This window comes from Thamnophis elegans, chromosome Z (assembly GCF_009769535.1).
Source record: "Thamnophis elegans isolate rThaEle1 chromosome Z, rThaEle1.pri, whole genome shotgun sequence".
In the NCBI taxonomy this organism is placed as follows: domain Eukaryota; kingdom Metazoa; phylum Chordata; class Lepidosauria; order Squamata; family Colubridae; genus Thamnophis; species Thamnophis elegans.
In genome coordinates this window covers 54,639,782-54,663,199 of record NC_045558.1, presented here as the reverse complement: position 1 = coordinate 54,663,199, position 23,418 = coordinate 54,639,782, and the positions used below count along the sequence as shown (strand labels likewise).

The 23,418-nt window shown below is 40.1% G+C and overlaps 1 protein-coding gene across 1 annotated transcript in view; it reads right to left on the bottom strand.

Annotated features, from left to right (window-relative positions):
- Window positions 1-23,390, bottom strand: part of NEK11 (NIMA related kinase 11) — a 195,729-nt gene extending 172,339 nt beyond the window's left edge. The window contains exons 1-2 of the mRNA XM_032237973.1: window positions 23,281-23,390; window positions 17,979-18,230 (exon numbers count right to left, since the gene is read on the bottom strand). Of these exons, the coding sequence (XP_032093864.1) occupies window positions 17,979-18,148 (170 nt within the window). The 5' untranslated portion in view covers window positions 18,149-18,230; window positions 23,281-23,390. The remainder of the gene's footprint in view (window positions 1-17,978; window positions 18,231-23,280) is intronic.
- Between the last annotated feature and the right edge of the window lie 28 nt (window positions 23,391-23,418).

Here is a 23,418-nt window from a genome sequence, read left to right as displayed (position 1 = left end):
TTGTTTTTAAAGTGTTGTCTTTGTCTAGTCTTCCCCCTTCCCTTGTCTATTGTGAGCCGCCCGGAGTCCTTCGGGAGTGGGCGGCATACAAGACAAATAAATACAATAAATACAATACAATACCATTTCTAATTGCAAATTTTTGTAGCAAGCCGCCGTCAAGCCATCTGTACCCGGTGCTTTCCCTGCTTTTAGCTGTTTAATTACCTGGATAATTTCCCCCAAACTTATTGGTTGATTCAGTCTTTTCCTCTGCTCGTCTTTAACTATGGGTATTTTTTTCTTTATCCAGGTATCTGTCTATCTCTAAGCTTTGGATTTTATCATTCGTGTACAATCCTATAAAGAATTCATGAAAAACCCTTTGAATCTCCTCCTGTTGGTTCACTTCCTTCCTTTTAAAATGTAATTTCGATATATTACGAGACTTCTGTTTTTTCCTAATCAAATATGCTAACCATCTACTAGATTTATTTGCATTACAGAAAGTGTTGTGTTTGCATATAGCAAATTAGTAGCCACCTGGTCTGACATCAGCATGTTAAATTGCTCTTTTAATAATGTGATTGTTTCTTTGATCTTTTTGTCTCCTGGTTTTAAGATTAGCTCCTGCTCTCTCTTTCTAATTTTTTTCAAGTTCAATTCTCTTCCCCCTCCCGTTTGCATCTATGTAATCTATTCATATTTATCAGAACTCCTCTCATATATGCTTTACTTGCATCCCATACCATTTCCATAGATGTACCCTTATTCATGTTAAAAACAAAATATTCTTTTAACAACTTTTTACATTCATTAATGTTTTTCTCATATCTAAATAAGTTTTCATTCAGTCTCCAAGACCTTCTTGCTCGCATCCCAACTCCCAACTCCATCCAAACAGGATTATGATCTGATAAGGCTCTGGAGCATATATTCGTCTTCTTTACCCTAGAAAGCAAATCATTGGTTGTAATATGAAGTCAATCCTGGAAAAGGATTGATGTCTATCAGAAAAAAAGGTAAAGTCATATTCTTCTGCATTCATTTCTCGCCAGATATCTCTCAATTCAAAATCCTCTATTATATCGAAGAAGGACTTAGGTAGTTTTGCTCGGATTTGGGTGTTTTGGCGGAGGGCCTTATCTTGGTATCCATAACACCATTCCAATCACCCAGTAATATGCAGGATCTGTAGTCCCAATGTACTAACTTAGTGTGAAGCATTTTATAAAATTTGCCTTGTTGATTGGGAGCATATATTCCCAATAGCAATGTCCTTTTCCCTTCTAATACGAAATCTATTGCAATATATCTTCCATGGGAATCTGCTTCAATTAATTCAGATTTCAATTCCTTCCTTAAGTAAATAACTATACCATTTTTCTTCTCTGTGGCAGAAGCTATAAAGTGTTGTCCATGTCTTGTATTAATCAAGTATTTTTGATCAGTTGATCTAATATGAGTTTCTTGCAAGCAAATTATATCATTCTTGAATTGTTTAAGATAGTGGTTTATTTTCTTCCTTTTCTGTAGGGAATTTAAGCTGTTCACATTCCAAGTTAGGAACTTAGTTGCCAACTTTAGTTCCCTGAAGCTTTTTAAGAGCCATCTGAACATCTTGGAATTTAATCTTTGGCCTGGCTCCTCCCACTGCTTCTAGAGTAACACCTGTAGGTTCTTGAACGGTGGCATGTGTTTGTTGCTCTTTTAGTTCCTGTTCCATTCACCTGATAATCATGCGGGTTTGTTTTTGTTCCTTAGCTTCTTGAACCGCTGAGAGAGGAAGTTGACCCGCCCTTGTTGATGCTTGAGTGATTTGCTGTCTATCATATCCTTCTTGTTCTCTTTCTCTGGGTCCAGGAGGGGGGGGATGTCCAGCCTTCAATATGTTACTGTAGAAATCTTGGGCCTTCCATACTGAATTAAGACGGTATCTTTGTCCAAGATAAGTAAGTGCAAGGCCGGCTGGCACATCCCATCTAAATTGTATCTGACGATTTTTAAGCTCTTTGACTATAAAAGCATAGTCTTTCCTAGATCTCAACATTTTAGGTGGTATCTCCTTCAATACAGTCACCTCCTGACCCCCAATTTGAAGCTTAGTTTTGTAAGACTCCTGTAATATCGTATTCCTCATATCTCTAGTAGCAAAATACACCACAATATCTCTTGGTAGTTGCTTTTGTCTTGCAAGCCAGGAGTTGACGCGATAAATCTTTTCAATTTGCCATACATAATTCCCTCCTGGCCTCCCCATCAGTAGGTCAAAGGCTTCAGAGAGAATCTGCTTCAAGTTTTCTCTGGGAGGCCCCTTATCCTTAAGGCAAATTCCATTTGTCTATACTGTAACATTATAATTTCATTTTATTTATTTATTTATTTATTTATTTATTTATTTATTTATTTATTTATTTATTTATTTATTAAACACATTTATATGCTGCCCAATCCCGAAGGACTCCGGGCAGCTTACAAAAATAAAGAGAAAAACACATAAAGAAACACATAACAAAAGAAACAGTTTAAAAACAGCAACACCTCGTACATTCATGCTAATCGGGGCTGGACCTCAAAAGTGAAGTCAACATCCCCAGGCCTGCTGGAACAGCCAAGTTTTTACAGCTTTCCTGAAGGCCATGAGAGTGGGCATGGTCCAGATCTCCGGGGGTAGCTGGTTCCAGAGAGTCGAAGCAGCTACAGAGAAGGCTCTCCTCCGAGGGCCCGCCAGCCAACACTGTCTGGCTGACGGCATCTGAAGGAGGCCCAATCTGTGGGATCTTACTGGCCGCTGGGAGGTATGTGGCAGGAGGCAGTCTCGAAGGTACTCTGGCCCTAAGCCATGTAGGGCTTTAAAGGTGATAACGAACACCTTCAATTGTGTCCGGAGACCAATTGGTAGCCAGTGCAGCTCGCTTAGGACAGGTGTAATGTGGATGTACCTTGGTGCACCCAATATCACTCGCGCGGCCGCATTCTGAACTAACTGCAGTCTCCAAACACTTTTCAAGGGTAGCCCCATGTAGAGCGCGTTGCAATAATCCAGCCATTTTCTGCATCACTAACCTTTCGTTGAACCACATCCATCTTCGTTGCCAAGTTAATATTAGAGTCACTAAAGTCATCTAGCCTGTCTTCAATTCCCAATACGTAGCCAGACAGGGAATTAAATACCATCAGAAAATCATCTCTAATCGTTTGATTGCGTGTCATAAGCTCTTCGGACAGTTCTTTGTTAGCAGCAGATATCTCTTCCTTAATTTTTACTTCCATCGCAGCTGCATTATTTTGTAATGCATTAATTAATTCTTTCTGCAAAATTTCTCTGGTCAGAGGCTCCCCTGCAGAAGTAGGGGGAAGTAATGACTGTAATTTAGTAGTGGGAGCTGGCGAGCTTCCGGCACTTTTTGACGTAGGGGGAGGGATTTTTGCTTAGAAGCCATCTCAGGTTTAAGCTTCTTTAGTCAATTAATAAGTCCAAGCAAACCAATTATATAGCAGTTGCTATTTAGTTTGATAATAAACCACTTCTGGGCTCCATAAGAATGCTATCAAAGTCTAATCCCTCCTACACAGCTACTTGGCGCCATTTTGTGTATCTTTCAGCAAGTAATTGTCAGAAGGAATTCTTTACAAATAGAGCTAAGGATTTATACATACAATTAGGAATTCACGAGTATTGGTTCAGCTCGTCTTGAAGTCAGCAGTAAATCAATCTTTGTACTGAGGATGAGCAAAAACCTTCGTTCTGCAGCAAAAGGCAGAATAAATCTTAACACGGAGGTGCTATGCTGCCAGGTGCCCCCCCCTTCCTCCCAGATTTTTAGACTGGGAGGATTAGATGGGGCGCTTCCCAAGCATAGTTTCTCACCTTCTTCTTCTAAGCCCGAAGGAGAGGTAAACAAACTGAAAACAGTTGATGGATTGCTGTTTAGACAGTTTAACGCAGCCAAGATTCCGGAGCTGTTAAAAACAACTCCCTGTCAGGCCCCCGCCCACCAGAAGTCATTTTACACTTTCTTGAAGCAGCCTGGGAAAAGCACCATTTCCACGAAGGTCTTGCTGAAAGGGAGTTTGGATTAGCTGAGCAGGTGGAGGGGGGAGCAGATGACCTGGCTAACCATGAAACAGCCCTGAGAGCTGCCACTAGAGCTGGTTAAGACAGAGGAGCTCCAATCCCAGCAGCCGTTTGAGCTCCTCCAAGTGGGGGGGATAGGCCCCCGAAGGCGGCAAATTCCAAAGATTCCTCCTCGTGGAGTGAAGTACGAAGGGGATCCCAAAGAACTGGGTTTTTTTTTTGTTCAGGTTTGGAATTACATGTAACAATATGGTGAAGATTTCCCATCGGAGGGTGCCAAAGTGAGAAGTGTTACTATGGCATTGGAGGGAGAAGATGCTGCCTGGATGGTGGCTTTGCACAATGATGATCCCCCCCCCGCTGAGGGATTACAATGTGTTTATGAAGGCCCCGAGGAAGCACTTTGATGACCCCCTCTCAAATCAGAAGGCAAGAACCAGGATGAAAACTTTAACTCAGGGGAAGAGGTCTGTGGCTGAGTACACTCAGGAGTTTTGCAAACTGTCTGTGCATATGTGGGGGTGGTCCGAGGAGGCGTTAATGAAAAGCTACATGGATGGCCTTAACAATGATGTATTCCTTGAGCTATATGAATAGCTTCCCCCCTCCCGCGACCTGCAATGCTGGTATGAGCTGGTAGCTAATGTGGAAATTGACCTAGCCAGAATCAATACCATGGAGGCAGCAGCTGGAACAACCCTCCCACAACCCGTAAGAGGTCCCAAGAGCAGGAAAGGGGAAGTCTGCAACCAAGCCCCTGTCAACTGCCTGTTTCCGATGTGGAAAGGAGGGGCATTGGGCCGACTGCTATTCTAAGCTTGGCCCCAAACCAACCACAGCTGGAGGGAAGAAACCTGACCAGGGAGATGTCGTGAAACCACCATGAAAGGCATGGAAGTTGCTGATGTCCTTCCTCCAGGCCAGGAGGAAAAGAAAAACCCCTTCCTTCGGGAGAATGTGAAACCGACTCCGATGATGACCACTTCCCTGATCGGGCCCCATGACCATCCCAGTAGAATGAAAAGTACCCTCAACTGGAGCCCAGGAGAAGATGCTGGCCCTTTTAGATTCTGGCTGCACCCAATGTGTAATTAGCTTGGAGGTGGTGGAAAAAATGGGTTTAACACTGGGAACTATGAAAGTAGTTGCCTTTTATCAGTTGGATGGGTCAGTGGTGGGGAGGGGCGGCCCATTTTGTAACCAAAGTGGTATAGATGTGGATGGGGGTTCACCAAGAACCCTTGAGTTTTGTTGTCGCACCAGGGATGGATCGGGCCCTCATACTGGGATTACCTTGGCTGCAGAAATGGAACCCGCACATGAACTGGCGGAAAGGAATCCATTTGGCTAAACTGACAGAGGAGGAAAAGACTTCCTACCTAGCAAGAGCTGTAACAGACTTAGCAGCTGTTACATGTGATAAACTTGAGGAAAAGAATTCTGAAAGAATATTGGGACCTCAAAGAGGCTTTCAGCGAAAGGGTTCCGACAAGCTCCCTCCCCACCATGTCACAGATTGCAACATAGAAATCCTTCCAGGGGAGAAACTCCCTAAACCACAGATTTACTCAATGACCCCACGTAAACTGAAGGAATTATGCAATTTCATTAATAAAAACTTAAAGAGGGGGTTTATACAACCTGCTAGGCCATGGGTGGCCGCGCCAGTCTTATTCCAAGAGAAAAAAGCTTGCTCTCTTTGCTTGTGTGCCAACTAAAAAAATCTGAATGCCATTTGCATGGAAAACATGTACCCTTTGCCCCTCATGAAGGACATGTTAGCTCACTTGGCCAAGGGGAGGCTTTTCACGAAATTAGATTTAAGAGAGGCATACTACAGAGTCTGAATAAAAGAGGGAGATGAGTGGAAGACTGCCTTTAACTGCCCTTTGGGGTGTTTCCAGTTTAGAGTACTCCCATTTAGACTAAAGGGGGTGCCAGCTATTTTTATGCAGTTGATTAATGAGATGCTGCATGAACATCTGTACAAGGGGGTGTTAGTTTACTTGATGACATCTTTGTCTATATGGAAACACATGAGGAACACATAAAACTGGTGCGCTCACTCCTGAAGAAACTCTGAGCCACTGAACTTTATGTCAAATTGTCTAAGTATGAATTTCACCAGGAGAAAATTGACTATTTGGGGTACCACATCTCTCATGAGGATATCGAAGTGGACCTGGAGAAAGTCAAGACTGTTACAGAATCTTTGAATTGGATTATGGAATGTAAAGTTGCTTTAGAGAAGTTGAAAAGGCTGTTTGCAGCTGAACCTGCTTTAAAACACCCTGACATGGATACACCCTTTGTGGTCCAAGCAGATGCAAGTGACATGGCCGTGGGGGCATTGTTGCTCTAAATGAACATAGATGGAAACCTGCAACTTTGCGCCTTCACCTCCTGAAAACTAACAGAAATGGAAAGAAGATAGGCATAGGTCATAAGCTTTTGGCTTCTCATGCTGCACCTGCAATGCCAAAATTGGACTTGCCACACACTCCCACATTAGTACAGTTACAGCAATATTTGGGCTCCATTAACTGGGCACGCCCATATATGGGGCTCACAACCCCTCAATTGGCTCCGTTGTTTTCTGCATTAACAATGGGCAAAAACCCTGCAGATGTTATTAAATTAGATGAAACACATCAGCAAGTTTTAAAAGAGGTAAATGAGGCCCTTGCTCAAATTTGGGTGGATCGTCTTCAGGACAACACCCCCTTAGCTTTCATTATATGTAACACTCTTGGGCTCCCAACAGGAGCCGTGGTGCAAAAAACTTCAAAATTATTAATTATTGAATGGGTACACTTGTCTCACACCCCAAAATCCACTATTTCTCAGAAACCTGCACTTTTTGCAGCTCTAATTACAAAAGCCCATGTCAGAACAAAGTTGTTGGCCGGAATTGAACCTTCCACGATTTTTGTCCCTTGTTCTTTATCAACCTGGGAGACTTTACTTGCTAACTCGGAAAACCTTCAATTCGCACTTGCTGACTGGCCAGGTGAGATTTCTTGCCATGCACCTCCCGAACTGTTCCCCTGCAATGGCACACTCCATATTCCCCCCTCCCACTTCCTCAGGCCATGACTATTTTTGCTGACAGAAGCAAAACCTATGGAGCTTGTGCCTGGCAGGAGAATGGTTGGTGGTGCACAAAAATTACCCCCGCAGACTTCCGCTCAGCGTGCAGAGCTTGCTGCCTCTATTTTGGCTTTTTCTACTTTTCCAAATAAACCCTTTAACTTGATTTTGGATAGCCTCTATGTAACTCAGATTGTGAAATCAATCTATGAGGCCTATCTTTCTCCCTCATTGGAACTACAATTACTCTCGTTCTTTTTATCTTTGCAAAAGTTAATTTCTGCCCGCACACATTTTTTCAATGTCTCCCATATCCGAAGCCATCAGCCCTTCTCTGGGCCTCTCCAGGAAGGCAACGATGTGGCTGATGCAGCAGCGGCTGCTGTCAACTCTTCTTCTCTTTTAACCTTGACAGCTCCCACTCCATGGGAAAGCCATTCCTATTTTCATCAAAACAAGAAAGCGCTCATGAAACAATTTGGCATTACTGCAAATGAGGCCTCTGCCATTGTTCAACAATGCCCCACCTGTAGCCGGCAAGCACATTCCCTCCCTATGGGAGTTAATCCCAGAGGGACAGAATGTTGCCAAATTTGGCAAATGGATGTGACTCAATATCCATCCTTTGCTCCTTGGAAGTATCTACATGTAATCATAGATACATTCTCTGGCTTCTTGTTTGCTACCCCACAAAAGGGGAAGCCACAAAACATGTTATCAACCACTGCATTCGAACCTTCGCATCACTGGGATGCCCAAAAGAGATAAAAACAGACAATGGGCCCGCTTACATCAGTGCAGCCTTTGCTGCTTTTTGTAACCAATGGGACATTGTGCACAAATTCGGCATTCCATATAACAGCCAAGGACAGGCAATGGTTGAGCGCGCTAATCAGACTCTTAAGCATTCCCTTGATCGCTACATTGAAACAAAGGGGAAAGCGCCCCCTAGCCTCCCAGCTTTGCAAAACATTCTTAATCTTTGTCTCTATACATTAAACTTTTTAAATCTCACCGGTCAGCCGCCTTCCTCAGCAGCAATTTGTCATTTCGCAGCTCCACCTTCTGCTGACACCTCCCGTCCACCTGTCTACTATTGCTGCTTGCCTGACCTGACGTGGCGAGGACCTGCTGACCTGATTACCTGGGGATGGGGCTACGCTGCAATCCAACTGAAAGACAAGGTTCTTTGGATCCCAGGACGGCACATAAGACCATATTTGCCCAAACCACCTACACAACCACCCGCACAAACACAGAAGCCGCCTGACCATGACCAACCAGCAGGAACCACAGCTTGAGGCTGTCTCTGTCTCTGACCTGGAAAACAGGGCAGAGCACCCTCCACCCTACCACTCTTGGGTGTCGCATGGAACGTTAAACAACTGCGTATTCTATCTGCCCAAATGGAAACCCTAGCTAACACCACGATATTTGGGCTACAAGCCCTGCAGGCAGAAGTTGACTCTTTAGCCAGAATTTTAACTCAACATAGATTGGCTCTGGATTACTTGTTAAGCAAGGAAGGAGGCCTATGTGTTTGGTTGAATGCTACCTGTTGTCATTATTTGAACCAGTCCGGAGAAATTGAAACCAGTGTGGAAAAATTACATGATATTGTTCAAACAGTTAGACAAACATATAAGGCCTCGGACTCCTTTGGGATTGGCTGACCTCTTGGCTACCTAATTTTAGCTGGTTTGGAAATACTGTCAAAACCATTATAACCCTTGTTGCTTTGCTAATACTGTTGTGCTGCTGTATTCAATGTGTACCCTCTTTATTAACTATGTGTAAGAATATACTCTCTAGCTTGGCTCCACAGAAGAAAATTCACATTGTCAGCCACATGGAGTTACATGAACAGTCAACCCCTTTCATGGGGAAAGATCCCTTCCGCATGCCCAGCGACGAAGAGGGAGATGCTGCCTTTTAAAACAAAAATAGTGGAGATGTTGGAATTCATTCCGGGTGTTTGTGTGCAGGGCAGTTTCTGCTACCTGAAACACACATACACAGGGATGCAAAAACATCGCACCAGAAACATCTTTCTGGCCTAACGGTCAGGACTCACTATGCAGCCTCATGTAACAATGAAATATGTGAGCCAGCTACTCCCACACATGCCCTTTCTCCCCCCTATGCTGTGCTGTAACATTCTGTTCCCCCTCTCCCCCTACCAATGCCATGCAGCTTGTAACTTTCTATTCCCCCTTTGCCCACCCTTTGCCATGATGTGATTTTCTATTGGTTTATTTGTAGAATGCTATGAACTTTTCATTAGTTTACTTGTACCATGTGTGATTATATATGCCTTTTGATACGCTCCTTTTTGATGACGCTGTAACTAACTTTTTCTAATAAAAGAGCCCTTCAATGATCATTCAAAGCTTTAGCTCATCCCGAGGAATTTTGTCTGGTGTTTTCCTTTTGATTAGGCAAGGACACATGAGCAGCCCTCCAGTGTGGCGACAACGCCACACATTTTGGTTTTGTGAAGACATTACATCTGGTTGAAAGGGAGTTCTGGTGGCCTTCTTTGAAAAAAGACATAGAATTCTACATAGCTAGTTGTCCCGTTTGTGAGGCTACAAAGAGACCACCAGGGAACTACTACTTCAAAGCGTCACCCGACCTGGTGCACCATGGAAGGAGATATCGATGGATTTTATTTTATAGCAATAGCAATAGCAGTTAGACTTATATACCGCTTCATAGGGCTTTCAGCCCTCTCTAAGCGGTTTACAGAGTCAGCATATTGCCCCCAACAACAATCCGGGTCCTCATTTTACCCACCTCGGAAGGATGGAAGGCTGAGTCAACCCTGAGCCGGTGAGATTTGAACAGCCGAACTGCAGAACTGCAGTCAGCTGAAGTAGCCTGCAGTGCTGCATTTAACCACTGTGCCACCTTGGCTCTTATTATCGAGTTACCATAAAGCCTGGGAAATATTGTCATCTGGGTGATCACCGATTTGTTCTCCAAGCAAGTGCATTTTGTGCCCTGTTCAAAGATTCCATCGGCAAAAACACTGGCTAAACTGTTTATTTTGCATGTCTATAGGTTACATGGCGTTCCTGAGCTCATTATTTCAGATAGGGGGGCCCAATTCACCTCCCTCTTTCGGAAAGAGTTCCTGAAGTTAATAGGCTCTGCCCATGGTCTAAGCTCTGCCCACCATCTGCAGACTAATTGGGCTTGTGAAAGGAATAATTTGGTTCTAGAGCAGTATCTTAAGTGCTATGTCAATTACCAGCAGGATAATTGGGCTGACCTCTTGCCCTATGCAGAGGTGGCATACAACAATTCGGTACATCGCAGTACTGGAATGACCCCTTTAAAAGAAGTGTTCGGCCAGGATTTTGTACCTATTCCTGAATTGTCTCAGAAGAAACCACAGAACTTGTCTTTGTCCAAGTGGAGTGATCAGCTTCAACATTTCTGGCCTATGACCCACAAAGCTTAGATGTGACTCACCAAGCACACAAAAGACAAGCTGATAAAAAAAGGTCAAAGCCAAAAGAATATCAGGTTGGGGATAGGGTATTCTTGACACACTAAGTTTCTTCAAACTATCCAGAAGGTCAAAAAAGGTCAAAGCCAAAAGAATATCAGGTTGGGGATAGGGTATTCTTGACACACTAAGTTTCTTCAAACTATCCAGAAGTCGAAGAAACTGGAATCCAAAATATGTGGGTCCTTTCCCTATTTTTAAAATTGTGAATCCTGTGTCAGTGCAATTGGAATTGCCAAAAACCATTAGGAGAATCCATCCCGTGTTCCATGTGAACTTACTGAAACCGGAACAAACATCTTTAGTGTGTTCATCTCAACCTCCACTCCGTTCCCTTCCTTATTGAAGGAAAACAACATTTTGAGGTTAAGAAAATCTCGGGTTCCAGGAAACACAGGGGATGAATTCAATATTTGGTGGCCTAGAAATATTTTCCTCCATCCCATGCTGAGTGGGTGAACAAGTCTGATGTCAGAGCTCCCAAACATTTGCAAAAGTTCCATTCTAAGTATCCTGATAAACTCTAGTTGTGATCCATATATATTTTGTTATTGTTGATGTCCTTTCTGAAGGAGAGCCGAATGTCAGCTTCTACATTGCTTGCCTGCTATTGGCTGTCATAGAAACGGGGGTGGGGTGTGGGCTTGTGGTATTTGGGGAGGGAATTACTGGTATTGGAGGAGTTATCAAGAAGGGAGTTTTGTTTTCACCATCTTCTGCGCATGGTGATGGCTAGTGTTTGAGCTTGGTCAAGGTCAACCGTCTCTGCTATCAACTGAATGAGGCCACTTGAAGATGCACCCCCACATGACATCTTAGGGAGTTGCAGATTGGATATTGGGTTTGAATAATTGCGGGGAGGGTCCTGGGTAAACAATTAATATTTCTACGTTTGCACCTTTTTGACTCAGATCTTGCTTTTCTTTCACTGCTTTCCTTTCATATCCAGTAAAAGTACCTTTATGTCTACTCAAATGGAGTTGGGAATTTTCTTTCTTGGTTATTGGAGGAGGCACACCTGACAAGTAGTATATTTTGGGAAGTCATACCACAAAAAATTTTTTCACTATGCAAGCTTTATATGCAAATATTTATATCTGACTGACAATTTTTTTAAAATTAACTTTTTATCTTAATCTTTATTATCATGATAATACAACATGGGAAATTTTGAGGAATTAAATGGTGAGAATATAAGTTCTAAATACTTAAGCAATGTCAGTATATAAATAATATAGTATGAAATAAGATAGGAAGTACATGGGCTGCATGAGGTTACAAGTAGGTATTATGCAATTATAGTTAGTAAAATAGCAGATAATTATGCTTTCTTTCTATACAAAAATACAGGTAGTCCTCAACTTATAACAGTTCATTTAGTGACCATTCAAAGTTACAATGGCACTGACAAGAGTGTCTTATGACCATCCCAAAGGTGCTTTTTTCAAGAGGCAACTGGACTTTCTGTTTTTTCTTTGAAAATGTTTCGCTTCTAGAAGAAAGAATAACAATGATGGAGGGAATGGAGGGAATTAAAAGGCAAAAGAAGGGGAAGACAGATGGATTACCAGCCGAATTATATAAAACCTTACAAGATGTATTAAGTAATGCAATGTTGGAACTATTTAACAAGTTATTAGGGGAGGCAAAGATGCCAGATACATGGACTGAGGCATCTATAACTCTTATTCCAAAAGAAAAGGCAGACTTGCAGCAAGTAAAGAACTACAGGCCAATTTCATTACCAAATGTGGATTACAAAATTTTTGCATCAATAATGGCAGAAAGAATAAAGAGACTCTTAAGCGAATTTATACACATGGACCAAAATAGATTTCTACCTAAGAGACAGATTAGAGACAACATGCAGATTGTATTGAGCACGTTAGAGTACTATGAAGCTCAACCACAGAAACAAACGGCGCTGCTATTCTTGGACGCACAAAAGGCTTTTGACAATGTGAACTGACAATTTATGATAATGCAGTTACAAATGATGGAGTTGGTGAGGTGTTTATATACATGATTAAAACTATTTATAATAATCAATCAGCAAAGGTGATGGTAAATGATGATATGCTAGAAAAGGTAGCAATTACAAAGGGAATGAGGCAAGGGTGCCCATTATTGCCACTATTATTTATATTGGTACTAGAGATCCTGAACAGAGAAATAAGACAGAATAAAGAAATAAAAGGAATTAGGATTAAAAAAGAAGACTATAAGATACAAGCATTTGCTGATGATTTGGTGTTTATTATGGAAGATCTGATAGAAACAGGACCGAAATTAATTGAAATAATAGAGGAATATGGAGTGGTAGCAGAATTGAAAATAAACAAAGATAAAACAAAAATTATGGTGAAAAATATAACAGGAAAACAGAAGTTAATGGGAAAATTGGATATACAGATAGTGAAAAAAGTGAAATATCTGGGTATTCAACTGACATCAAGATGTGTAACAATAAAGTAGGATAACTATTATAAGGTGAGAAAACAAATAGAATTAGACTTGGAAAATTGGAGAAATTTACAACTACCATTAATGAGAAGAATAGCGATAATAAAGATTAATATATTACCAAGAATTTTATATCTATTTCAAACAATACAGATAAAGCTAAAGAAAAAATACTTTGAAAGTATGAATAGAATAGTGGGGAAATACATATGGCAAGGGAAAAAAGCAAGAATTAATATAAAAATGCTACAAGATGTAAGAACCAGAAGCGAGTTTGGATTACCAAATTGGGAATTGTACAATCAAGCAGCTGCTCTAACTTGGATGAAAGAGTGAATTTTATTGAGAAATACAAGATTATTGACTTTGGAAGGACATGATTTGCAACTAGGTTGGCATGCATTTTTGTGGTATGGTAAAAGTAAGTACATGGCTATTTCCAGAGATACCACATAAAGAATGGACTATTAACAACATGAAAAAAAGTAAAAGTAAAATATTACTTATAAATACCAACGTGGCTTTCAACAATGGAAGTATTGACACATCCAAACATTAGTAGTATGAAGAATGTTATTAGATACAAATATATTTTAACCGAAAAGGGGGAATCAAGACAAAAACAAGAGTTAGAAGAACAAGGGATTGATATAGGTTGTTTTCACAATTGCAAATACAATCAATATACGAAAAATACAAAGAGTATGGTTTTAACTTGAGAAGTTCAGAGCTGGATTAGATTCTTATGGGAACAGAAGAAAGAACTGTCAAGAAATTATATAGCTATCTATTAAAAATCAGATTAGAAGTAGTGGTTAAGGATACAATGATAGCATGGGCAAAGGATTTTGGTTATACAATTGAACTAGAGAAATGGCAACAACTATGGGAAAGGAATTACAAATTAACTGTGTCAACATTGTGCAAAGAAAATTTATACAAAATGTTTTATATATAGCACATGTCACCCGAAAAGATAGCAAAGATGTTTAAAAATAAATTAGCAGAATGTTGGAAATGTCAACAATGTATGGGTTCATATTGTCATATGTGGTAGACGTATGCAGAAGCAAGGAACTACTGGATTAAGATAAGAACATGGTTAGAAAAAATGTTACAGCGAAATATAGAGCTTAGGCCAGAGATATTTTTATTGAATATCCTTCCAGAGAAATATAAAAAAGCAGCTACATCTTTGATTATACATATAACTACGGCAGCGAGAATTGTATTTGTACAGAATTGGAAATCAGATAAGATACCAACAGAAGAGATAATAAAAAAAATTAGATTGTGCAGAGATAAACAGGTTAATTTTGAGAATAGAGGATAAAGAGGAATCGGTGCACTTCAAGACATGGGAAAGATTTTATGATTAGTTAGAGAAAGTAATCTAGAAAAGAAAGCAAGAGAGAGATATAAAACCTAAGCGAGACACTATTAAATGGAAAGGGGGGAAGAGGGGAGAAAATAGAAAAGAAAGTATTAATATATAAGTATATGTTCAAGAATGAGATATAGAGGGAAAAAATAGTTAGGACAAGATAATGAAGAAAAGGGAATAGGATAAGCATAAAATTATAACAGTGTTTGTGGGAATACCATCCTGAAAATACACCAGTTCAGCATTGAAAAGAGATAACCACAACAGAAAAGGAAAGGAAGAGAGGAGGAGAGGAGAGGAAAGTGGGGAGAAGGAAGAAAAAGGAAAGGAGAGGAAGGGGGGAAGGGATAGAAAGAGAAGGAAAGAGAAGAAGAGGAAGAAGAAGAGAAGAGTAGGGGAGAGGCAAAGGAAGAAGGAAAGGGAAAGGAGGAAGGAAGAAGGTAGAGAAGGGAGGGAGGGTGAAAAGAAAAGAAAAAATAGGGCGGCGATAATACAAAATAGATGTATGGGACGGTAAGTAAAGCAATCCAGAATGTATATTTTAACCTTTTATATGCAAAAACAAATATGTAAAAATATGTAAAAATAACTATGTGAATCCAAGCTTGGATGAGAAGCAAAACATCTTCAAAGAAAAATCAGAAAGTCCAGTTGCCTCTTGAAAAAATCACCTATGGGACAATCAGGACCTGGATGACTGAGAACCTCCATAGACATGTCTTATGACCATTTTTCACACTTGTCATAATGGTTGCAACATACCTATAGTAACGTGATTTACATTCAGATGTTTGACAACTGACTCACATTTATGACAGTTGCAGTGTCCCAGAGTCATGTGATCCCCTCTTGTGATCTTCTGACCAGCAAAGAAACAAGATTCACTTAACAACCATGTTACTAATTTAAGAACTGCAGTGATTCACTTAACAAATATGGCAAAAAAAAGTTGTAAAATGGAGCAAACTCACCTAACAAATTTATCACTTAACAACATAAATGTTGGGCTCAGTTGTAGTTGTAAGTTGAGGACTACCTGTACATGACACAGCCATCATATTCTGAGATCTAATATGAGCTGAAATAGCATACATGCAGCACCATGTAAATTTTATATCAATATTACAATATAGAAAAACAATTTTAGATGTATTTTTAATGATTGTCATAAAAGAAGAGGCATTCCTGAAAACAATAGTTGGAATGTTTTAGCAAAATGATTCTTGAGCTAAAATAACAGGGTTTTCAGCAACATGTGACAATTCCTAGCTTTTTACCAGTTTTGCTAAATGACACAATATTTTCTTAAATTCAAAAATAAATATTAGTTAAGATTTTCTGAAGCATTTAATATTCAAACAGAAATATCACTGTAGCTTTTCCTTCCCTCAATGTAATTTAGTCCAACTGTAAAAAAGAGTAATTTGAATATTAAAAAGATTGAACACTTTTGCTAAAAACTGCTGTGCCACCTTAGAAATGTCAACTTTACTATTGTACAGAGCATTGGCTCCATCAAATGGTAGAGTGCTAAACTGCAAGTTTCTATAAGCAGAAAAGTGTTTACCTAAGTTAATGTTGATTTTTGGCAATTGCATGGACTACAATCTGTAGTTTTCTTGGCAATGTTAGAATGAATGAACTGGAAGAGATCTTGGAGGTATTCTAGTCGAGGCCCTTGCTCAAAAAGGAGAACCTATACTATTTCAGATCAGTGACTGTCTAGATTGAATGTTTTCAGATTTGGTTTGCCATTGCCTTCTTTTTGGACTGAGAGAGACTGAGATTGGCCAATGGTCACCCAGCTGGCCTTGTATCTAAGGAGATACTAGAACTCCAGAATTCCTCAGTTTTTAGCTTGATGCCTTAACTCCTACACCAAACTAGCTCTTTTAGATGCATGAAGAAAATTAGCTGTAAAATTTAAAATTAAAATATACAATAGAAAATGAATGTATCAGGTCATGTTGTTAAGGAAGTCCATTCTTCAAATTTCTGTGTCTCTTGTTCAGTTTCATTGTGCACTTATATTTTTTTTTAATGAAGCAGAACACTTTATATAAACCATGTCTAATTTTATAAATATCTCTATTCTTGCATACTGTTTTTTAATGTAACTATATAGACTGTACCTCCATAAGAAAATTGAACCAATTTAGCAATAAACTTTGTTGTATTTTTTTCAAACTTTTCCAACTTTACAATATCATTAATGAACTGTATCAATTGGAAGAATATATGGCATTCTAAGAGAAGCATACATAATAGATTTAGATAAAAGCACAAGATCTGGAAATTTATTTTTATCTTTTTTTCTAAATATAGCCAGTCCTCAACTTACGATTATAATTGAGCCCAAAATTTCTGATGCTAAGTGAAACATTTGTTAAGTTTTACCCATTTTATGACTTTTCTTGCCACAATTGTTAAGTGAATCACTGCAGTTGGTAAATTATTAAAACGATTGTTAAATGAAACTGGTTTCCCCATTGACTTTGCTTGTCAGAAGATAGCAAATGGTGATCACATGATCCCAAACACAGTGCAATCATCATAAATATGAGTCAGTTGCCAAGCATCTGAATTTTGATCATGTGACAATGGGGATGCTGCAATGGTCATAAGTGTGAAAAACAGTCATAGGTCACTTTTTAGTGATGTTGTAACTTTGAACTATCACTAAATAAACTATTGTAAGTTGAGGACTACCTTTATTTCTAAGAGAGAATTTAGTTTTCTAGTCAAGTGTCTCCAACCACTGGCACAGAGCAGTACCAGCCCACAGCCTCTTAGGAACTGCTCAGCGCAAGCTTCATCTACGCATGGGGGATGTAGGTAGCATTTGAAACCATACACACACACGTACGTCCCTGGTGTCCAAAAGATTGGGGGCTGTTGTATTTAGTAAAAACACAATTGACATTTTCATCACACTAGTCACTTTGACCTTAAGATCTCTTTCTGGGTTACACACCACAATCTCAGAAAATAGATACATAAATGAAAGTTGTTATGTTTGTTTCAAAATAAGCATAAATAAGTTATTGGGGATGCAGTAGTTGCTAAGGAGGCACAGCAGCTCCTCAGAGTTTATTAGCAGAAAACTGCACTGGTAAGCTACTATGCACTAGTTCAGTAAAGATCAAGCTGAATCTTTTAAAAATGAATGAATTATGAATAAAAGGAACATATTACAGAAGAACATATGCAAAATATGTATAATGCTAGAATCATATATGTCCTTATCATGACATAACTATTTTGAAGCAAGCTAGGTTATTTTTAACAAGATGTATTTAAGACAGTACCAGTTTTATCTGTATGGCTGCAAACACTTAATACCTGTGAAAATTGACTAAATGTTGTTTATAAATAAATATTATTCCATTCTACCATTTTCTCAGAAGGCAATATTTAAACAAAAATGCATATTTGCAGTTTTAAGTCAATTCATTTTATACAACACTTACAACTGTTCTTCCTCTTTTGCTTTCTTGTCAGAAACCAGATAAACGGTTCCAAAACTTCCATGTCCAAGTTTTTGATAAATATTGTATCTTCCTGCAATTAGTGCTTTTGAGTGGATAAAAATAGGTGTAAATGATGTACCATGCTTAACCGCTTCCTGGAATTTCAGCATTACTCCATAGAATCAAGGTAGCTCAATAATTAATACTGAAACTACAAAATTTATAATACCTTGATCATGAAGGATTAATCACCTGCAAGAGAAAAAAGAATACTCAATATACTGAAATTTATAAGGAAAAAGAATATTCAATATACTGAAATTTATAAGATACTTAAGAATAGGTTTAACTTACTTATTTTCCATTATATTATTGTAACACTAGTGCAGTAGAAGATCTTGTAGAAGCAATTTTCTCTTATACTCAACCTTCACTGCTACAACAAAGTATATCACTAGCTGTATTTGAACATACTAGCCCAAATTATCAGAACCATAGTTTATCAATTGCTATGATGGGCATAACACAATGAACCATAAACAACTCCATCACATTTATATTATATATTGCTTAATTCCTTTATTTTTATTTATTTCTTAGAGATATGGCTCATGCCACATCTATTGATGAATTTTTTGTACTATACCTCTCTTATCTTTTTAAATTTTATCTGTCTATATGACCTACTTTTCATTTTCAGCAATTATCTATAATCCCATTAAAAATCTTACATAATATTGGCTGATAAACTGTACTCAACGAGTAGTCCTTAATGGCACTACATCTCCATGAAGGAAAGTAAGCAGTGGGATACCACAAGATTCCGGTTCACCGACAAAACCGCGAAGCCCTTATCCGCGCCAACATAAGCGCGGAGGGCAAATCCGTGCCGTCTGAAGCGCTAAGGAAAAAGGCGACCCTAGCGCAACGACATAACCGTGGAGGGCAAATCCGCGCCTTCCGAAGCACTCAGCACCCTAACCCTAACCCTAAACCAAACCCCTAAACCTAATCCTAACCCTTACCTTAATTTAAATCGGCTTTCTGCCGCCGCGCTGTTTTAAAGAGCCCTTCTGTCACCGCGCTGTTGTTGCCGCGGTGATGACGTCGCGGTGATGACGTCGCGGCTTTAGCGACGCGGTTTTGTCGCCGCTATTTTGACGAGTGCGGTTTTGTCGGGCCACGCAAGATTCCGTCTTAGGCCCAGTACGCTTCAATATCTTCATAAACGACTTAGATGAGGAAATAGAAAGGGAACTTACCAAATTTGGGGATGATATTAAGCTGGCAAGAAATAGCCAACATTCTATATGATAGACTCAAGATCCAGATGGATCTTGGCAGACTTGAACACAAAATGAAATTCAATGTAGAGAAAAGTAAAGTCTTACACGTAGGCAAGAAAAACCAAAACTACACATGTAGACTGGGTGAAACCAAGTTTAATAGCAGTTACTGTGAGGGGGATCTTGGAGTCTTAGTGGACAATCAATTAAATATGAGTTAACAGTGTGCAGCTGCAGCCAAAAAAGCCAATACAATCCTAAATTGTATTAACAAAGAGATACAATCAAGATAAAGTGAGGTACTAATACCACTCTATAAAGCCTTAGTAAGACCACACTTAGAATACTGCATCCAGTTTTGATCACTATACTATAAAAAGATGTTGAGACTCTAGAAAGAATGCAGAGAAAAGCAACCAAGATGATTAGGGGATTGGAGGCTAAAACATATGATGAACTGTTACAGGACTTGGGCATGGCTAGTCTAGCAAAGACAATGACCAGGGGAGACATGATAGCAGTGTTCCAATATTTGAGGGGCTGCCACAGAGAAAAGGGGATCAAGCTATTTTCCAAAGCACCTGAAGGCTAGACAAGGAATAATGGATGGAAAATGAACGAGGGATTCATTGGAAGCTTTCAAGAAGAGACTGGACTGAAATTTGTCAGAAATGGTGTAGGGTCTCCTCTTTGGGCGGGGGTTTGGACAAGATGACATACAAGGTCCCTTCCAACTCTGTTAATCTGTTAATAGGCTTCCCTGTTTGGTGAAATATATTCTTGGTCCGGCTTTTGAAATAGGCGTTTGGGTGAGCTCTGTTGGTGATGTGGTTTTATTTTGGGGTTTTGATATAAATTTATGATAATTTTAATATTTGCATACCCAAGTCACTGCAATGAAATAAACTAGTTCTTTAAGATAAATAAATTCACTGATTCAGTTCACTGATATATAGGCAAAGTGCATCTCTACAATGAATATGGAATGCATCATTATTTTTCCACAATCTCATTTTTTTAGCTCCGTGACAATTCATGAATAGTCAATATTCCCACTTTAAAAATGTTATTAATACATTAACTTTACCAAATATAAATTCTGCAATACGTAATTAAAGGTCCTGTTTCTCCCTCAATGTCTTCCTAGTATGATTGGGAAGCTTGCCTTCAGTTTCTGGTCCTTAACTTTAAACAATATTCTTGCTAAGATTCAGCCAAGACTCTGCCTGACTTCAGAAGGCATAAAGATCTACATATTTTTCTCAAGCCTTGAGTTTTGGAATGATGTTAATTGTTGGATGAGTTGTTTTTCAGCATTTAATTGTTTATATGTTATTTTTATATTGTTTTATGGTGTATTTTTATCGATTACATATACTAATCTGAATTATGTGCTCAGTAGAATGGCTATATAAATCAACTAAATACATCAATTAGATAAATATTCCGGTCTTCCTGCTTGTTTTTAGACCCTAACAATGAAAATGACATGCTTCCAATAATTCTAAGACTGCATTGATACACTAATAATGTGTTTCCCCATAAATACAACATGTCCTATAATAAGACCAGGCCTAATTTTTGAGGTGTGCGTAAATATATGCCCTCCCCCAAAAATAAACCCTAGTGAAAGGGTGGCATGGCCAGCACAGGAGGAAGCCCTTCCCTTCCCCAGTCACCTCAGTGCTTCTCGGCTCCTTAATCGGATAAGCTGAGCAGCTCCAAAACAGCTGATTTGCGGGTGCTACTCAGGCTGCGGCCTTCAGCAAGTGTGGGAGCTTTTGCCATCGATTGCAGCCATAAAAGCAGGAGGAGGCCAAGCGATGCACTCCATGCGCCTCGCACCAGCCTTCCGAAGGGTACTTTAGCAGCAGGTATCCACAATTTTTTAATCATTATTTCGTCCCGACCCACATGGCCCAGTGAGTCACATGGATCGGGACAAAATAAGGGTAAGGTTTTTTTGGACAGCTGCTTCTACAGTACCCTTCGGAGGGCTGGCTTGAATCTCCTGCTGCAGAAGTGGCTGCGCCTGAGGAGCGCGCCAAGGGTCTCTCCCAGAACCAAGCTCTGGCAGAGAAGTGGCCCACAGGGTTTCAGGAGCGAAGTTGAGGCTGAGAGGAGCCAGGGCGGGGGGAAAGTCCAGTGACACCCCAGCATTCTTCTTTCCTTGCAAATGGAATCTTGGGAGGGGGAAACGGCATCCCCAGGTAGAATGGGTATGTCGGTTCACCGACTAAACCGCGCCCGACTAAACCGTGTCGCTGACATCATCAACAGGGCGACAACAGCGCGGAGACAGAAGCAGGCTGTAAACCCTAAACCTAAAATTAACCCCTAAATCTAAACCTAACTCCCCTAAACCTAATCCTAAACTTAACCCTAAACCTAGCCCTTAACCTAACCCTAAACCTAACCCTAAACCTAACCCTTAACCTAACCCTAAACCTAATCCTAACCCTTAACGTAACCCTAAACCTAACCCTAACCCTAACCCTTAACCTAACCTTAAAGCTAACCCTAAAGCTAACCCTAAAGCTAACCCTTACCTTAAGTTGAATCGGGTTGCTTTCAAAGCGCTATTTAAAGCGCCCTTCTTTCTCCGCGCTGGCTGTTGTTGACCTGTTGATGACGTCAGCAACGCGGTTTAGTCGGGCGCAGTTTTGACGGGTCACGGGGTATGTCGGTATGTGTATAAAAAACACAAAGCAAGGGAGCCAGTAGCTTTGTGAAATGTTATGCCTACACACAAAGTTTGGTGAGGGAGAGGGAAGAGATACTTCCCTCTCCTGGCTGTGTTTGCTTGAAAATATTTGAGAATAAGACCAGAGAGGAGGAAGGAACCCTGAGAGGAGACACTGTCGACGCTGTCACCTGCAAAGACACAGACAAAGAGTGGAGTTCATTGAAGGCGCTCCCTCTCCGGCCAGTCCACAAGACTATCTGAAGGTGGTGGGGGGGGGGGGAGATTTCTTGCACATCAACAGTGGTGTCTTTTGGCAGGGCTTCTTCCGACATCCCAGTTTTATGATTTCCATGCCTTCCTTCACGAGATGTTGCTTTGCACCTGGGACATCGGGAGAAGCCCTGTGAGGAGACGACGACGCCAATGTGCAGGAAATCTCTCCCCCCACCTGCAGATAATCCTTTCAAAGAGTAGTTTCATCAGGATGAAGAGGTGGCTGGAGGCAGAGTTTGCGTCAGGTTGGGCTTTCTTTGCGAGGCAGATGATCTGGGGAGCGAGAGATTTAGGAAGCCTGGGCTGGCGTGGGGCAGTTTCTGCAGTGAAGTGTCTTATTCATCCCCAGGGGTGAGCTGTTCGCCATTCGCTGCCTCTCTGCCCCGGCTTGGAAGCTGCAGAAGCCAGGTCTTGCTCCATGCCTCTCACTTCTTTTCAATGCTGCTAAACTAGTAAAAGTAGTCCAAGCTATTCTTGATGATTTATCTGATTATTGCCTGATGTAGGATTTTGAAGTCTTACTGTGGCTATATTGCCAAAATCACCTGTTACAGAGATGAAACCATACAATTCAATATTTACTTTTTCAATAGGATTATAATTATTTTATCAAGTGGGTAATACACAAATATCAGGCACACAAGGTAAGGTGCTGGGATAAAGAATATGTTATCTGCAGTTATATTAAGACACAGAAATTTATTCAAATCTGCTCACTAAATAGAGAGGAATGTATTAAGGCATAATGTTTCTGGAAGATCTGCTTAGCATTGTTTGTCAGATATCATTGGTAATCTGTATTTCCTTCATTTGGGATCATCATTGGTACCCTTCCTATCTTTTGCCAAAGCGTCTTTCATCTTATTACTGCATAAATCTATCAAAGAGAATAATTATTTCATAGTTTTTTACTGGTGCCCCAAGAATGGCCTTGTTCATTCAAAGAATTTTTATTTTAAAAAAGCAGGGTCTTTATGATGGCTTGTTTGCTCAACTACCAGTGACTATATGGATATATCCATGTAGTTTTCTTGGCAATTATATAGAAGAGGTTTACCTGGACCTTCTTTCAGAAATCTTTTCTATTTCCCATTTAGCCATGGATTTTCCTAATGGTCTCCCATTGAAGCAGTAAAAGTCTGATCCTGCTTATCTAAATGCTGTACTTGTTACCTGACAGGAGAAAACAAACAAT